At 37.8% G+C, this 19,515-nt stretch overlaps 1 protein-coding gene across 6 annotated transcripts in view; it reads right to left on the reverse strand.

The window, feature by feature from the left end:
- Positions 1-267: 267 nt before the first annotated feature.
- CCNJ (cyclin J) overlaps positions 268-19,515 on the reverse strand; it is a 51,354-nt gene continuing 32,106 nt past the window's right edge. For 4 of the 6 annotated variants that reach the window (XM_074339307.1, XM_074339308.1, XM_019724766.2 and 1 more), the window contains exons 5-6: positions 19,283-19,442; positions 15,620-18,691 (exon numbers count right to left, since the gene is read on the reverse strand). In XM_074339307.1, the coding sequence (XP_074195408.1) occupies positions 18,280-18,691; positions 19,283-19,442 (572 nt within the window). In that variant the 3' untranslated portion in view covers positions 15,620-18,279. Of the gene's footprint in view, positions 7,047-8,383; positions 8,596-15,619; positions 18,692-19,282; positions 19,443-19,515 lie in introns of those variants that run through there. The other 2 variants (XR_012498477.1, XM_019724767.2) reach the window with 2 other exon arrangements.

Raw genomic sequence — 19,515 nt, forward strand, 5'->3', positions numbered from 1 at the left:
ACACAAGAAATCAAGTTTGTTAGGAGAAAGGGGGAAATGGATGCCAGGATAGGCGAAACCAGAATCCACTACAATGCTTCTATTACCTTCTAACAGTCCTATAATCAAAGCAGTGGACACTAAAAGCAGGGGGAGATTATGGAGACAATAACAAAAAGATAACTAATTCTCGTTCCACAAATGAATTTGACATAAAATATACCACACATTTTATTTAAATTATTTTTTTTCAGTTACAGTTGACATTCAGTATTATTATATGTTAGTTTCAAGTGTACAGAATTGTGGTTAGACATTTGTATAATTTATGCAGTGATCCCTTCCCCCCATTAGTCTAGTACCCACCTGGCACTATACATATTTGTTGCAAATTTATTGACTGTAGGCTCTGTGCTTATTTTACATCCCTGTAACTATTTTGTAACTACCAATTTGTATTTCTTAATCTCTACACCTTTTTTCACCCAGCTTCCCAATCCCCTTTCCCTCTGGCAACCATCAGTTTGTTCTCTGTATCTGTGAGTCTATGTCTGTTTTGTTTGTCCATTTATTTTGTTTTTTAGATTCCAAATATAAGTGAAATCATATGGTATGTCTTTCTCAGTCTGATTTATTTCATTCACTTAACATAATACCCTCTAGTTCCATCCATGTTGTCACAAATGGTAAGATTTCATTCTTTTTTATGACTGAGTAATATTCCATTGTATATTGTACCACATCTTCTTTATCCGGTTATCTATTGATAGGCACTTGGGTTGCTTCCATATCTTGGCTATTGTAAATCATGCTGCAGTGAACATAGGGGTGCATATATCTGTCTGCGTTCGTGTTTTGGATTTCTTTGGGTAAATACCCAGAAGTGGAATTGCTGGATCATAAGGTAGTTCTACTTTTAATTTTTTGAGTGACCTCCAAACTTTTCCATAGTGGCTGCACCAATTTGCAATACCACCCATACTGCATGAGGGTTCCCTTTTCTCCACATCCTTGCCAACACTTGTTGTTTGTTGATTTATTGATGATAGCCATTCTGACAGGAGTGAGATGATATCTCATTGTGGTTTTAATTTGCATTTCTCTGATGATTAGTGACATTGAGCATCTTTTCATATGTCTATTGGCCATCTGTATGTCCTCTTTGGAAATGTCTATTCAGGTCTTCTGTCCATTTTTTAATTGGATTGTTTGTTTTTTGGTATTGAGTTGTATGAGTTCTTTATACGTTTTGGATATTAACCCCTTATCAGTTGTATGTTGGCAAATATCTTCTCCTAATGAGTAGGTTGTCTTTTCGTTTTGTTGATGGTTTTCTTTGCTGTGTAAAAACTTTTTAGTATGACGTAGTCCCATTTGTTTATTTTTTCTTTTTGATTCACTTTGCAAATTGAACCCTATGCTTTCAGTTGCTACATCACTGCTTCTTCCATAATTTGCAACTTTCTGAAAATATAGTCGGCTTACAAGCTTTGCACTTTTTTCTTTGAAATTAACTTTGACACCACTTTTGAGGGTCCTGCTCTGGCACTGTTTCTTATCTCCAGGGGTCTTCATAAGCTCCTTTGTTTAGGAACTAATTCTTCATTCTTTGTTGACTTCTTTCGAAGACTTTTTGTCCCAGGACCTGAAACCTTTGTTCAGTTGAATTCTAGACTGAATAGATTCAATTTATAGCTTTATAAATCCCATTCTCTTCTGCAGTTATGTGAATCTCTTGAGAGGCCTTACATTAAGCCCCCTTTCCTGTTTCCTATTACGGATCAGGGTCCTGGCCTTTATCTTGGAATTGCACAATTGGCTTAAAGAACCCAAATCAGACATTATCCTACCTTTCTTTCTTTGAAGATGTTTTCCTACTTGTCTCATTGTTTTAGGACTAGAGTCATCATATTCTATTGTAATTTCAGAGATTTATCTTGGTTGTATTTGAAACTGGTATTTAAAAAAAAAAAAATTTTTTTATTTCTAACCCAATTGAGAAGCAAAATAAAGTGGTCTTTCCTCTCTTTGTTCTGGAAAGGCTTGCAAATAGACATCACTGTTACCTAAATCCCTCGGTGACTGCCTTCACAGTCCTTATCTCTGGGTTTTGCTCCAGGCTTCCTGCTGGAGGAGCCTCGAGCTTTTCTGTTATTCCTCAGGCACTACCTGCTCCATCTGGCCATCCCCAGATAAGACCATTCTGCCTGGATCTCTGCATACCTTCAGAGGCCAGGGCATAGCCTTCCATATTGTCCAAATTTTACCCAAAAGGAGACTTCAGATGCTGATTTTATTGAACTTTGTCTGATTGGCTGGAATGTTACTCTTTCACTTCCAAGCAGCTAACATGCTTTTTATGAGGAAGAATGACCACTTTGATTTAGCTGGGACTAAACCAGACTTAACTGCTGGCAGTGAATCATGATTTCCGATTGATTAGGTCCAGTTACCTTAATGGATCGAATTTCCCACAGAGACTTAGATCAAACCAACTGAGTTCATTTTTAGTGCTGGTAAATGTGCTTCTTTTGCAGTCTCCACCATTTTATATTCAACAGAAACATTTAAAGAAAGTGTTAGCTAGGCTTAATGAAGAATCAAAGTAGGGAACTTGCTGATTTGTATCTTCAGAGAAATTGAATAAGAGGATATTAGTACTTCTTATTCAGTTTAAAGAAATCCACGTATTAAAGATCTCACTTCCAGGAGCTTCGTAAACCTTGATACAAGATAAATTTGGGCCTTCCATGGCTTAAGTAAACAGGCCTCATGACAAGAAGCCACAAAGAGGACTTTGAGAACACTTCTTATAGGTTCAGAAAAACCTCTGTCAGGCAGGTAACCTCTTCATGTCTGTTCTCCCATCCTATGTGGATTTCTCATGGCTGCATGAATTCACAGCCATACACAGCATCAGTGCCCTCCCCATCATTGGGTTCTGAAGCAGTGGGCCCATTTAAAAAAAAATCAAATTTATTATGGTATAATTTACATATAATAAAATGCACACATTCGATAAATTTAGACAAATGTATACACACCTAGTGTAACCACTGTCACAATCCAGATATAGAACATTTCCTTTACATAAAAGGTTTCCTTGCGCCTCTTTCACTCAGTCCTCCCCACACCCAAGTCCCTGGCCCAAGTAACCACTGAGAAAGTAACACCCATGAGACGCGGCTCTATCATTGTGGAAGAAACTTGTCTTTCCTAGAGTTTCAAACAAAGTATTATACAATGTGTTCTCAGTTGGGTCTTTCATTCAGCATCATGTTTTTGAGGTTCATCCATGTTGTTCTTGGATCAGTAGTTTGTTTCTTTTCATTGCTTGGTACTATTCCACTGGATGGATACACCACAGTTTGTCTATCCATTCACCTATTGATGGACATTTGGGTTGTTTCCAGTTTTTGGCTGGCCTTTGCTGGACATACGTTTTCATTTCTCTTGGGTAAATACTTAGAAGTGAAATGACTGGGTCCTGTGGTAAGTGGATGCTTAACTTTATAAGAAACTGTCAAACTGTCTTCCCAGAGTGGTTGTACTGTTTTACATTTTCACCAGCAATGTATTCGATTTCCTATTGCTCCATATTCTCACCAACACTATGCAGCCATTCTAGTAGGTGTGTAGTAGTATCTCATTGTAGTTTCAATTTGTATTTCTTTGATGACTACTGATGCTGAGGATATTTTTATGAGCTTATTGGCCATATTTATATTTTTTTGTGAAGTGAACAAATATTTATAAGCAACTGATATTTGCTAGGCAATGTGATGTTTCATCCACTGGCCCACTTGGACTTCTAGAACGGCCACCAGAGTTACACTATCCCTGCCCAGCCACACATCCTGCTTGTACCAAATCCCTTCCCTTTCTCTAGTCAGGAATCGGGAACTTTTTTTGTTAAGTGCCAGATAATAAATATTTTGAGCTTTGTAGGCCGTAAACACTTTGTCACAACTCTTCAACTCTGTCATTGTAAAAGCAGCCATAGATAATATGTAAATGAATCAGTGTGGTTGTGTTCCAATGAAACTTTATTTATGGACCCTAAAAATTGCCACAAAATAGTCTGTAGATTTGTTTTCAACCATTTAAAAAGGTAAAAAGTATTCTTAGCTTGCAGGTGTAAGCTTGCCAAACTCTGCTGTAGATGGTTCAGAAGATTTCACCATGCACTGAGGGTACAGTAGAATCACAGAGTTGTAAGTTTGAATCCCATCTCCACCACTTACTGGTTATGTGACCTTGGACATATTTCTCCCCCTGCCTTTTAAAGGAGATTTTTTGGAAGTCTCAGACAATGCTTCCACTTATAGTTCATTGGCCAAAACTTAGTCACATAACCATATATAACTGAAAGGGAGACTGAGAAAGTCTTTTAGCTAACTGACCATGCACCCAGCTGAAAATTTGGGTTCTGTTACTGAGGCTGAATGAGAGCATGGGTGTAGGGGTAGGTAACGTAGTCTGTGTTATTCACTTACCCACAGCCCTGTCCAGGTATTCTCTGAGCCCTAGAGAGGTGCCTTATGAAGCAAGGATGTTTAAGTTACAATGAGAGAAACCAGATTTTAAAATTCAAGGAGTCTTAGTACATCAGTAGAAACTTTTGTTAGTAATGACAAAAGTATCGTGCCCCAAATCTTGAGAATATTGTCATTTCAGATCTTTTTTGCAATGCTCTTCCATACTCTGGGTCAGATTCTGAGGTTAATTCTATTTTTGGTGATGATAATACTTTGGTGAACAAAAGGTCAGCGTGGGCTTTTTCTACCCTACTAGTCAGTAAAAATTCAAAATAAATAAGTATGCTTATTTTAAATATTTTGCTTTGAGTCCCCCCCACCCCTGCAGTGCTTGTAGCACTAAACTTTTAGAAAATTGATAATGGTGACATTTTGAATGGATGGAGCCTTGTTTCACCATCTCAAAAGGATTTCATGATGGACCTAATCTTATTCTGAGTGGTCTAATAATATCTTTGACTTATTGTCTATGATAAGAGTATCCAGAGACATGGGGAGCTCTTTGAAAGTCATGGAGACAGTCATACAGGAATGACTTCTACTGAGCACACTACTGTTCAAATGGCCACAGAATAGGGCATCCCAAAAGCTTGGGCATATTAGGGTGGGAACAGGGGCCTTAGATTACATTATTTGGATTTAGAGGGGGAAGCCTTTCTGTGAAAATAACATCCTTTCATACTGTTATAGAACAAATAAAACATGTTTGTTTATGCAATTTATATACTATGATTTTATCATGTTCCTGACAGTTGACAAAAACTATTTTGCTTTTGTGGAAATAGTGAGAACACATGACTGTTTGTTAGACTCCCCTCCTCTGCAAAGCTGTTTTATCTGAAAATGTGTTCTCTCCAAAATGGAAAAACGTCACCATCTTCTTGAGGATTTTTTTGCAGGTGTTATTGTCTGTTAGCCGAGACCTCTGGTTTTTAATGTAAATGTTTAGGGTCACCTGGAACATCTATAAATTATATAATGAATAGATTTATTGTGAAGTTGATGTATTCCAGTTTTTGAATCAATAAATGTCTTTCTCAAAATGCTGGTCCTGTATTATTTTGCTGCTAAATAATACAGAATCTTTGAGCATTGAGAATAGGATCCTATTATAAAGAAACCTGCACAGACTAAGGTTTTCATCTAGAACCTCTCTGAGGCATGATGAAGTCAGTGTCCTCATCTGAGAAACTTTTTATTCTAACAAGATAAACAAAATGTATCTTTCCCGATTGTAAAAGCAATCCATATGTATTGTAGAAAAAGAACACAGAGAAAGCTATAAAGGAAAAAATAAGAATCATCCATAGCCTCACTACCGGGCAATAACTGTGTTAAGTCCTTTGACAAACATCCTTTGGATTGTGAAATTAAATTAATGGTTTTTGAAACAGTTAAGCCTACCCAGTGGGCTACCCTAAAGTGATTTGTGACTAAGGAAGGGCTTTGAGCCTCTATAATACAAAGACTGCCTTCACTTAGCATTTCCGGGGAGGAATATCTGCAAACACGAGTCTTCCTAAATGCACTAATTGCTAATACTGCAGCACGTACCCAAACAGTCCTTTCAGTATATATTTCTCAATACTTCTTGGAGATCATGGTTCCTAGGATGACGTAATATTTGGGAATGCTTTGATAAGAGGACCAGTACAGGCTCTAGTCCCTTAACGACATGAACAGTGTTTCCCTCAGTAGGGTGCAAGAAGGAAGAAAGGGGTGAAATTGGAGGGTATGGTCCCATCATCTCAGATTATCACTAGCCTCCTCCCAGGGATCTGAAATCCATGAGGCATCTTTGCCAAAAGCAAAGACAAATTATTTTCTGAGTCACTTTATTTCAGTGTTGGGATGGAGAGTAGTGGTGGTGTCTGTCTATGAAGACTTCTGGCGCAGCCATCTTTGTATTCCCTCTAATGCCAAGCACAGTGCCTGAAGCCTATTAATTTTGTAGTAGTTAATAAAAGTATTAGCAATTGTGTGAGAATAACCGAGGTCAAAGAGCACTTGAAGACACATGTTGACACCAGCTCACTTCTGATGCCTCTTAACTGAAAGGTACCCAGACCTTAGCTGTGGTTGTCACCCGCCCTGGACAAGTCCCTAGCGCAGTACCCTAATATCTAGGAATGCAGGTAGGTACAGGAACAGTCTGCAGGCCAGTATAAGGCCGTGGCTGCAGTCTGCAGGCACATGCTGCTGAGCCCTGCACTTCTGTACTGCGGTGGTTGTCATGGCAAAAGAATGTCACCTACCGTCTCGGGAGCCTTCATGGAGAAGATATGCCTGTACAGTAAAACTGCTTTGTTTCTGCGTTATACGTGGCATAGTTTTTCAAAGTACAGCCTCACGAGCATCTGCAGCAGAATAGAATCACCCAGAGTACCTTTTTAAAAGGCAGGTTCTCGATTCCCATTCCAGATTTACTGAATCAGAATCTTTTGGTCCTGAAGTCCAGACGATTCTTACGCACTCTGTTCTTTAAGAACCTGGTATTAAGTAGTGTTTTCAAGCTTTTTTGACTGCGACCTAGAATCAGAAGTAAGTTTAATGAAACAACACTTATACCTACTAGGGCAAGGCACTCATATATTTTGTTCTTTTTTATTCAATTTGCTGACTGTGACCCACTAAGTTGATTTCATGAACTACTAATTCTGAATTAGAACATTGGATTAGATGACTTTTAATGTTTCAGCATTAAGATTCTACAACTATGAAGAACTGAACAATATAAAATAAACAATTTTATTCTTTTCTCCCTTCAGATTGCAGCCAATATAAAAATCGTTAAAATTCATAGATGCACCACAGGTGACATATCTGGGCTTTACTCTCATCTCTGCTACTAACTAGCTGTGACTTGGAACAATCAAAATCTTTGGGCTTCAGTTTTTATCATATGAAACATGAAGTTAATACTTTCCCCCTTTATATTTCATAAACTTTCTCAAATAAGTTTAAAACTATGAGGAAACTCTGTGAACTAAACGCACACATTAATATAAGACTGTGTCCTTTTACACGAACTGTACTTGAAAACATTTGGACTTCAAGGCACCTCTCTTACAACACCTCTTGCCCTCTGGTCATATCTTCCACTCTCCTTGATTCCCTAGTAGATGACCTTTAGAAAAAAAAGTACTGTGAAATCATGTGAATGTTTATGCAAATGTTTGGTTCTTGCTCTTACATTGTGTCTTAATTGCTTTCATGCAAGAGAAAATGTCCTGAAAAAATACTCTAGATCTTTGGTCTAGAGAACAATGTAGATCTTTGATCTCTGAGCTATATTAAGTCTTAGGCCTTTGTCATGCCGGGTGTCATGCGGTGTCTCAGCTCCCACTCCCCATATAAGAACGCAGGATATGGTGAGGCCAAAAAGGAACACCTACGGAGCCATACAGCTATATTCTCGCTGGCTGCTGGGTTAGAGACACAGGAAGCAGGGGCCACATGATCCACAACCTGCCGTCTGCTTCTCTGCCAACGAACCAACCCCACTTGCTAGCTGCAATCCATTTGCTAGCTTAGCCACGGCAGTTATATCAGTGGCTAATGGCTAACCGGTAACAGCTGATGGCCAATTAGTCACAGCTGATAGCCATCTAATAACTGAGACAGCACCTTTCCACGTCAGGTCGAGAACCTGGGAACTGCACTCCTGAATCTGTCCCCACAGCGTTATAAACAAATTCCCCTTGTTCTAATAAAAAAATGCGTAGGCACTCCAGATAGGAGCCAGTCTTCTGATACTCTGCTGTTGTAGGCACCTATCAGTTGCCAGGTAGTTGAGCTCTATTTGGAGCCCCATCCCCAAAAAAAGCAGCAGCTCTTGCCTAGCCTCACCCTCGAAAATTCCTTACCACAACTCACACACAGATCCACCCCGTCCACTGTCCCAGAGGTGATGACCAGCCACTGAAGGTTCTCTGAAGAGACTCAAGTCATCAACAGCAGAAAGGTTGGGTGGTGCCCAGTCCTGCAGGTTTCAACAGGTTAATCTCTCGTCTTTTCTTGTCCTCATGCTCAATGAGCAAATCTCTAATCCCTGCTGGGATTTTCATTCCCACATAGCCTGCAAACAGAAAGTTTCAAAGTTACTAAATAGACCCTGATACTAATTAGATTCATCTGCTTAAAATGTGGCATTGCCTTATCTTTCCTCAGTCTCCAATCAAAAAATCTTCAATAGTGTTTGCCTACAAAATAAATCTAAAGCACTAAAAGTATATATATATATATACTTTTATATATATAAAAATATATATACATACTTTATATACATAAAAGTATACATACACACTTTATATATTTATATATATATGTGTGTATATATATATATATATATATATATATATACATATATATATATATATACACACACATACACACACACATACACAGAGGGTGCCAAAAATGTATACACATTTTTTTTAAATTAAAGTTTATTGGGATGACAATTGTTAGTAAAGTAACATAGATTTCAGGTGTACAATTCTACATTACATCATCTATAAATCCCATTGTGTGTTCACCACCCAGAGTCAGTTCTCCTTTCATCACCATATATTTTATTGTATACACATTTTAGGAAAGGAAAACAGTATTAAAATTGTAATACTCAACATACACCGATAACAAAAGATGAAAGGAAATCATGTTTGACTTCTGTAATTACAAGAGGTGCTCAAAGTGGTTACCATCAGCGTCCAGATACTTCTGATTACGGCGAACCACTGCTTGAGCATAGATAACATCTCTTAAAATATGTGCGAGGTCTGACAATTAAGTTCGTGAACTCATCCTAGAAAAACTGCTACATACCTCATTGCTGAATATCACTATCACCACCTTCGAAGTACTCCCCTTGGGAAGCTATGCACTTATGCCGGCGCCTAGTCCACCCGTCAAAGCAATTTTGGAACTCTTTTTCTGGAACGGCCATCAGAGCTGTCGTCGTATTACCCTTGATGTCCTGAATGTCATAAAAATGTCTTCCTTTCCATATTTCCTTTATCTTCGGGTAAAGAAAGAATTCATTGGGGGCCAGATCAGGTGAATAGAGACGGTGTACCAAAACAGTTATTTTACTGGCTAAAAATTCCCTTACAGACAGTGCTATGTGAGCTGGTACATTGTCGTGATACAAGAGCCATGAATTGTTGGCGAAAAGTTCAGGTCGTTTTCGTCTAACTTTTTCACACAGCCTTGTCAGCACTTCCAAATAGTAAACTCGGTTAACTGTTTGTCCAGTTGGTACAAATTCATAATGAATAATCCCTCTGATATCAAAAAAGGTTAGCAACATCATTTTGACTTTTGATTTGGACTGATGGAACATTTTTGGTCATGGAGAATTGGCTGACTTCCATTGTGCACTTTGATGCTTTGTTTTAGGGTCATATTGGTACACCAAAAGGTCTTGGCAAACTTCGACTCTCCTTTGCTTTTTTTTTTATCGGTGAGCTCCTCGGAACCATTTTTGCACACACCTTTCTCATACCAAGATTTCAGTCAAGATTTTTCCTGTTTATCAATGTTTACTTGGTCTGCTATGCTTTTCACAGTCAGCCGACGATTTTCACGCACAATTTGACAAATTTTTGCAATGTTTCTGTCAGTTCTGCTCGTTACTGGCTGCCCTTACCTCTCTTCATCAGTGATGCATTCTCTCCCCTCAGAAAAATGTTTAATCCATGTGTACATTGCCATTTTCTTTATGGCATTATCCCCATAAACTCGGACTAACATGTCCCTGATTTCACTTCCACTATTGAAAGTTTAACAAGAAATTTAATGTTTGTTTGTTGCTCTAATTCAAGCTCATTCTCACGACGGCACACAGAAACATGCAACAACAATAATGAACGCCACTCAGCAAGACACCACCACACATTGGCACGAACACTGTAAAACACTGATATACCAAAGTTAGGAAACCTTACCGAGCTGTTTGTACAGAGCTGCCAGTGTAACTGGCACAGTGGCAAGTTCGGCGAACTTAATTTGCCAGACCTCGTATACATTTTTTCAGCACCCCTTGTGTGTGTGTGTGTGTGTGTGTGTGTGTGTGTGTGTATTTAAGAGCAATGTCAAAGAGTTTACTGCCTATGTTTTCTTCTAGGAGTTTTATGGTTTCAGTCTTTAATCCATTTTGAGTTTATTCTTTTATATGGTGTGTGAAGGCTTGTAGATTTCTTATGCATAGAAAGGTTATCCTTTCTTCAGAGTTAGGAAATAATTCTTCCATGATTCCTTTCATCAAAGTTTAAAATTTTGAGATGGGGATCAGTTTTATTTTTCCAAGTGGGTTCCTAATTGACCCAACTCAATTTATTAAGTAATGTGTATTTTCCTCCACTGATTTGAGGTATCATATTTATCACATATTAAATTCCATATATGTTTAGGTTTATTTTTGGAATTTGTTTTGTTCTCTGAGTCTATTTCTGTTTAGGTTTTATTTTGGAATCGTTTCATTGAATTATCTGTCAACTCATTTGTCAGTGTCATAGTGTTTTATTTATTGCAGGTTTATAGTTTAATGTCAGAGTTCAGCATTTCCTAATTATTCTTGCTGGTTTTTAAAAATTAGCTTGTGAAATTGTAAATTTATAGATTAAGAATTGACATCTTTATGATGTTGACGCTTCCTATCCAAGAATATGGTATGCTTTGTTCAAGTATTCTTTTGTGTCACAAGCATTTAAAAATTTTCTTCATACTGATCTTGCACATTTCTTATATTTATTGCTAGGCATTTTGTCTTCTTTTGGTGGCCATTATAATTGAGTATATCTTTTATTTAATCTGATAGTTGTGTATATATATGAAAGCTATTTAATTATGTATCCAGCCAATTTACTGAATTCACTTGTTAAAGTTTTCCAGTTTATAATCTTGGAGTTTCCAGGTTTACAATCATTATCTGCAAATAGTGGTAATTTTACTTCTTCCTTTCCAATTTTTTAAACTCTATTTTCTTTTGTCTAACGGCACTGCATGCATGTATGTTTGTTTTCTCTTTTTTTATGTTTATTATTATTATTATTATTATTATTATTATTATTATTGGGGAAGGGGAACAGGACTTTATAGGGAAACAGTGTGTACTTCCAGGACTTTTTTCCAAGTCAAGTTGTTGTCCTTTCAGTCTTAGTTGCAGGGGGCACAGCCCACCATCCCTTGCGGGAGTCGAACCGGCAACCTTGTGGTTGAGAGGACGGACTCCAACCGAGCCATCTGGGAGGCAGCTCAGCTCAGGGTGCCCTGTTCAATCTTAGTTGCAGGGGGTGGAGCCCACCATCCCTTGCGGACTCGAGGAATTGAACTGGCAGTGGGCAGTCGTTGAAAGCCCACTGGCCCATGTCAGAATCAAACCAGCAGCCTTCAGAGTTAGGAGCATGGAGCTCTAACCGCCTGAGCCACCAGGACAGCCCGTTTTCTCTTTTAATTTCTGCTTTTTTCTTTCCTTCTGTTTTTGTTTCGTTTACTTGTTCTTTCTCAGACTTTTTCAGTTGGATGTTTTCTTTTGGGCACTGTTTCAGCTTTATCCTAGAATGTGTAGAATGTTCATTATAGTGATTTTCTACATACTCTGAAATTTTGGTTTGGATTTATTTTTTAATAAATTTTATTGGGGAACAGTGTGTTTCTCCAGGGCCCATCAGCTCCAAATTGTTGTTCTTCAATCTAGTTGTGGAGGGCGCAGCTCAGCTTCAAGTCCAGTCGCAGTTTTCAATCTTTAGTTGCAGGGGGTGCAGCCCACCATCCCATGCAGGAATTGAACTGGCAACCTTGTTGTCGAGTGCTCGCACTCTAACGAACTGAGCCATCTGGCCGCTCCTCTGGAAGCTCAGCAGCAGTTCAGTCTTCAATCTAGTTGTAGAGGGTGCAGATCATTGGCCCATGTGGGAATTGAACCGGCAACGCTGTTGTTCAGAGCTCACGCTCTAACCAACTGAGCCACCCAGCTGCCCTTGGATTTCTTATTTGATGAAGGGATTGTTTGGGATTTTTATGAGTCCTGTTATATATATTTTTTATTCACTGCATTTTCATGAGAGTGTTTTTGACATTAATCCTACTTTTTGGGATTTATTGCTGTTTTCTTTATGGATTATTACATAAAATTTGTGAAAGTTCACATTAGAGTTTAATATCAAAGAAAAATTAGGTATAGTTAATTATTAGTACACTACAGTGCTTATTTGTGCACAAGGGAAAACAGTAATGGATTAATTTCATCTAATGAAGGCAAAAATGGGAATATTTTTGCAGCTTGGAAACCAAGGATTTAGTTTTCCTTGGGTGAGCTGCAGGTTAGCTGGCAGATAGCAGAGACCAGTCAGGGCATTCCGTTCTTAGGCACATAGACAGGTAGGTGCTTATATCCTCTATTGTTTTTAATATTGTTGCAAGGTTATTTGATCCACAGATATTCGTAACTGTTTATCATGAATTGTTAAGTTTAACGTTATAGAGTGCCCCTCCTCCCCCTTTTTTGGTCTGGTTTAATACGTTTGGGCCTGAATTAGGCCTCATCTGTTATTAAGATGTTGCTTATTGTTTGAGTACTCTCTTTACTCATCCTTCTATCTTTAACCCTTCTAAATCATTTTTGTTTTTTATATAGCATAGATTTGAGCTTTGCTTTGTGATTCAGTCTGAAATTCTTTTTAATAGCTGAGTTTAGCCCACTTACATTTTTTGATATGTTTGGTCTTGTGTCATATTATTTTATTATGCTTTCTGTATTTATATTTTTTAAAAATATTTTACTAAATAGACTATTTGCTTTGTTTTCCATATATATTTCTTTTGATAATTAGGAAGGTTTTATTTTTATTTCAAGTTACCTTTGTAACACCCTGATTGTATAATGCCCTCAATTCTCTATTTATTTATCCAGACTTTTAGTATCTGTATTTCCATTCTATAAGTAATGATTGATAAGCTGGACTTACTTAAAATTTAAAACTTCTTCTCTGTAAAAGATAATGTCAGGAGAAGGAGAAGACAAGCCACAGACTGGAAGAAAATGTTTGCAAAAAACATATTTAATAAAGGATTGTTATCCAAAATAATACAAAAAACTCTTTAAAAATCAGTAAGATAACAAACAACTTGACTTAAAAAAATTGGCTAAAGACCTTAACAGACAGCTCACCAAAGAAAATACACAGATGGTAAGTAAGCATATGAAAAGTTGCTCCACATACTTTGTCATCAGAGAAATGCAAATTAAAACGAGATATGACCACACACCTATTAGAATTGCCAAAATTTGTAACACTGACAATACCAAATGCTGGTGCAAATGTGGAGCAATAGGAACTCTCATTCATTGTTGGTAGGACTGCAAAATGGCACAGCCCCTTTGTAAAACAGTTTGGCAGTTTCTTGCAAAACTAAACATACTCTTACCCTATGATCCAGTATTTACCCAAAGGAGCTGAAGCTTATGTCCACAGTAAAACCAGATGTTTACAGCACCTTTATTTATAATTGCTGAAATTGGGAAACAACCAAGATGTCCTCCAATAGGAGAATGGATAAACTGTGGTCCACCCAGACAATGGAATATTTTTCAGTGCTAAAAAGAGCTATCAAGCCATGAAAAGACATGAAGGAACCTTAAGTACATATTACTGAGCTAAAAAGGCTGATCTGAAAAGCCTACATACTGCGTGATCCCAACTGTATGACATTCTGTAAAAGGCAAAACTATGGAGACAATGAAAAGACCAGTGGTTGCCAAGGGTGGTGGGGGGTGTGCGGGGATAGCATGGGGAGGGATGAATTGGTGGAAAGGAATTTTAGCAGTGAAAATATTCACTATGAAACCATAGTGCTGAATACATGCCACTCCACATTTGTCTAAATCTGCAGAATGTACACCACCAAGAGTGAATCCTAACATAAACCTTGGACTTTGGGTGATGATGACATGTCCATGTAGGTGCATCAATTGTTAACAAATGCACCACTGTGGTGGGGATGTCGGTAATGGAGGAGGCTGTGCACATGTTGGGGCAGGAAGTACATGGGAAATCTCTACTTTCCGCTCAATTTTGCTGTGAACCTAAAACTGCTCTAAAAAATAAAGTTAAAAGAAAAAATAAATAAAACAGTGGCAGTGGGGTAGGGTAACAGCAGGTATCCTTCCCACAGGAAGCCAGAGCCTGGTTTTGATGCTTTCTTTCAAATGACGGCATTTGTTACCTTTTTTTTAATCTACGGAATTTAAAAATTGATATTGAGAGATTCCCCAAATGAACATAATCTTAAACTGAGTTCCAGACTATACCATTCCAATTGCTTCAAGTGTACTAGTCGTAACAAACTAAATACAAGCTGCTAGAGGCTAGGAAGGTCAGCCTTTTACCATGTACATGAGGACAATTGATGACTAAAAACTTGTCACGTGGGGTTCACAATCACCTCAGTGTAAAGTTACCTGTCCTGGTTTGGAATGCTTGTTGCTTTTTCTTAAGTTAAGGCTTAAACAACACTGTATACTAACCCACTCTCTTCAATCTTGTTAAACCCTCCCACTGTGCCAGAGAAGCTGACAATACACAGGACTAATTTAAAAAATGCTTTTTCAGGAGTGTGAATTCCTAATTCACATGTACAACTCTTAAAATTTTATTGTTTGAAACAAATTCTATCTACTTTTAAGTTTTAAGTTAAATTAAGTAGCAAATAACATTTATACTTAGGTGAACAGACCATCATCACTCACTGTTGACCTTGTTCCTTCTCACACCCTTGACCACCTTGTGTCCCTACTTTTCCTTGAGACCAGACTTCAAAATTTCTGAAGCTTGCATTGCTTAATAAATTATAAACTGTAATTGCTAATGTACTAACAACTGATTTTAAGCACGGATTTTAAGCTCAAAAGGCCCAAAGCTGTGCCCAATATATTTTTGTGGGCTTTGATGCTCAGTATAGACAACGTAATGAACGGACAAATGTTTCTCACCGCTGCAGTAACATTCTATGTCTGGAGGGCTCTTAGTAAATAAGATCCCAAGTTCAATGAAGCTGTGAGTATACATCAAATTTATACTTAAAACAAAACACCAAAACCATTTTACTGAAAACTAGTTTTATTTTAAAATTAAGTGCATAGCACTCATCTAATTCCATTGGTGTAGACTTTAGCACCATACTTGCCATTTGCAATTAATGTTATAACAGATACATTTTGGTTTGCAGTCTGTACTTGAGTAGTGTTTATTTAGTGGACTTTGGTAAAGCCCTTTATACATATCATTAATCTCTTCACAGTACACATTTAATGATGGTCCAGTAATCTCAAAAAAAAAAACAAAAAAACAAAAAAAAAAGATCTACTTTAAAGACTAATCAATAAATTAAACAAAACAAAACCCACATAACTCCCCCCACCCACATCACCCAAAGCTAGCAGTCGTGAGTTGTAGTTATACTGAAACCTAATGTTTTAAAAATAGTTCTGGTCTCCAACCACCCCATCCCACCCCACCCTGGGTATGCAGCAATAGTAACCAATTAATTATTTTATTCTACCCCCCAAAAAATCCAGTGTTCTTTAGCTTTTTTAAATATAAACTGGGAAAGTGTTATTATAAGGTTTTTAAAAAGGCATATTCTTCTATTATAAGAATGACATTTAAACCAATCAATAAAAGCATTTGACAAGACATTAAATTACCATAGGCACCAGTTGTTGTTTCAAGTTGGGATCTCTATCCCAATATCTTACATTCATAGTATTAATGAGGTAGTTAAAATACTGAAAATTGGACTCCAGGTTGCTGGGTTCTGAACGTGAATGTGAAAGATGTATTCTCTTTTGAACCCACTTTTCCTCAAATAATTCAAGTTCTCTTGAGGTAAGAACTACAAAATCCAATTAGCAGCCTTCTATAAAGAGGAAAAGTGATGATAACTTTCAGAAAACAATTTTCATGCTTGAAAATCGCCATGAGTGAGTGTTCTTACCTGAGTGGTTTTTTGTTTTTATCTACCAGACTAATAAATCCACATCATGCCCTATGTATTCTAATTATAAAAGTTACCTTTCTTTCAAGGAAAAGACATTCTCTAAGAATTCACGCTGGCAGAAGCCACCCACCCACATTTATCCACTGGAGCCATCTGGATCGGTTTATTATTGTATTGAGTCCCTTCCCTTCCTAACAGAAGCCATTTGGCTTGATTACTGAGACTCCTGCTGCATACCCACAACAACTTTATAATAGTAAGTTTGTCTTCAATGCATATTATGGCAGTCACATACCTGCCATGCAGTTTCCCTTCTATTCAAGTGCTATCTTTAAAAATCACAAACAAAAAGACACACCTTACTAATTTTTAAATCAGAAAGCTTCCCTTCACCAAATCTCTCTTCTCCCACAGTTAAGAGCACAATGTATACAGTTTCAGTTATTACGATTTTTTTTCATTTTCCTTTTTAAGTTTACTCCCTCCAAAATCTACCCCCAAATTGCCCTAGTTGTAACGACTTATTATTGCTGTTTTCACTCATTACCAGTACAGTGAAATGTCCGAGGGCAGTTCTGGGGCCAATCTGATGAAAATGGCGACTGAAATTTAGTATTCAGTACTGACTAGCTGGATTCAAAGGGTGCTTATAAAATCTGTCTTCCACATAACAAAGTGCTGCTATAGCACAACCTGAGAACTACCCTGGCCACATTCCACTTAAAAATAAACCTACAGGACTTTATTCCAGTATTGACATTTTACAGTTATGCCTTCCCTTGAAAAAACTTTTTTAGAGTAAAATGAAATCTGAGTATAAATCATTGATTGCACTGAGAAATGCAAAACCTATACATGTATTATGAATGATAGAAACCATTTCATTCGTTCTAAACTACGATTATGTTCTCATTTGAAAACACATCCTAGAAGGAGTATTTTAATCTACGTTATAAAGGTAGTTCATACTATAACATTCCCAAAACATGTTGCATTACAGTTAAGTGTTTCCAAGTAGTACAAATTCCCTGAGTTAAATGTTTTAATTCTAAAGATTTGAGGTTGATCACTTAGGGAAAAAACAACAACAATTTATGACCATGATTTTAAGATAAGAGATCTACTCCACCCTTAATTTTAGTACATAAATCCAGACACCTATACTATGTGTGATAGGAAGTTATATAGAATCACCTAAAAAATTTTTTTTACTGCACAGATCTGGTATAGCACAGCAATTCATGAGTTTAAATTTACTCAAAAAATTCATTTGTAGATCAAAAATATAACTCAAAACTGCAGAATTAAAAAAAAGGACCTCTTCAAAAATTAATACTGTAATTTTCCTTCATAAAAAGACTGTTTGGCAAGTCCACAGACAAACATTAATCTCTGACATATAAGTCAACATTAGGCCCAGAGCTCACCACAGGTCAAATCTCTAAACAGCGAATTAAGAGTCTGTCCAAATTTTCTGCTGTATTGAATATTTTTGAAATATTTGGACCATCAGCAGGGGCTTGAAACTTTTGTCATATAGGGATTTAACAGAATTCAATATACATACTTTTAAAGTGTTTGCAGTGTTTGCTTAGTCCTCCCAGGTATTCATGGTGCATGAAAAGGCATATTCCATCCTCCTGCCGCTGGTATCTGAAGCATTCTGATGCAATGTGAGTCCCTTTAGAGAAGTTTACGAAAAGCTTGCCCCAGAGCTTCAAGTCACAGAACAGTCTGGATCAGGTGTTACCTTTGCATAAAATCACCTTTCAAAGCATGGAGTAATGCAAGGGTAATGTTCATTGATCTGATAACTCCGGTTATACGAAACATTTAGACAGGGCTTAACTTCTACTGGTATTGCCAGTGACATTGCAACACCAGTCTGCACGTGCCCAAGGCCCTGAACACTAGTTTGGAAGCCAGCAGGACATGTGTGTAATGTGTAAGACGAGGTGTGCGTAGTAGATACCACCTGCTGACAGCTTGGTTGTTCAGACACTGGATGGTGATACTGCAGTGAGGTCTGATGCGTCTGATGGAGATACTGAGGCTGCTGAAAGTGAACTGGCCGAGAGGGTTGGGAAGCTGTCTGGAACACACTTAGCTGTGCGGGCTGAGGTCCTGCCTGTCCTCTTTGTTTGTTTGCTTCTTTTACATCATTATCGTGAGCACTGCAACATGGAGAGAAAGGAAACTAATAATGTTACTTGAGCAGAATTTGTGAGAATGTCATGTACTACCCCCAACTCCTCAATAGCTGACTTCATGGAGTGCCCCACTGCCCCATCATTTCAACAACAGTGAGATCTCACTCTTATCCTTCTAAAAGCTCCTTCCCTTGGTACAAACCTAGGAAACTGGCTGCTGGTAGTGTTAAGGGCTATGTCCAGCTTGGAGGTATGTCCACAATAAGCACTTAAATGTGGCTGCCACTTTGTGTACATCTTGGGGCCCAACAATTCAAAGATGTGGAAATGAAGAACGAGGCAAGATTTGCCTGACCTGATCCTGGATTCACACAAGAGCAGCTCCTTTCCTTATCATGTACTCAGAATCACACGAGCAATGACAACTTCTACCTGGATTAACAGCCAAAAGGGACTCCCCTTCTACTGATTACTGCTCTTACAGTGGTTTGACCATGGCAGCCAGTAGCTGTCAGAGCAAATACCCTGTGCTTTTGAGAAGTTGCTTCTAGGGCCCCTGAGACATGAAGAAAAATATTAATGAGAAATCACAAACACAAGAACAAAGAGGCTTACATCAATAACCGTTCAATGCACTGTACTAGGAAATCCCAGGAGTAAGCAGTAAGACGATGCAGTCTTGCAGGCCATGTTGGAGAAAGACGAAGGATAATCCTTGAAGAAGCCACACATGCAGCAGCTACTAAAGAAGGTGCATAATTTAGAAAGGCATAATCTGTGGAGACATCAAAAATGAACTTAAGCAACAGAATTCACAAGTCACAAGCTCACAAGTCACTCACTGGCTG

This window comes from Rhinolophus sinicus, linkage group LG07 (assembly GCF_036562045.2).
Source record: "Rhinolophus sinicus isolate RSC01 linkage group LG07, ASM3656204v1, whole genome shotgun sequence".
Lineage (NCBI taxonomy): Eukaryota > Metazoa > Chordata > Mammalia > Chiroptera > Rhinolophidae > Rhinolophus > Rhinolophus sinicus.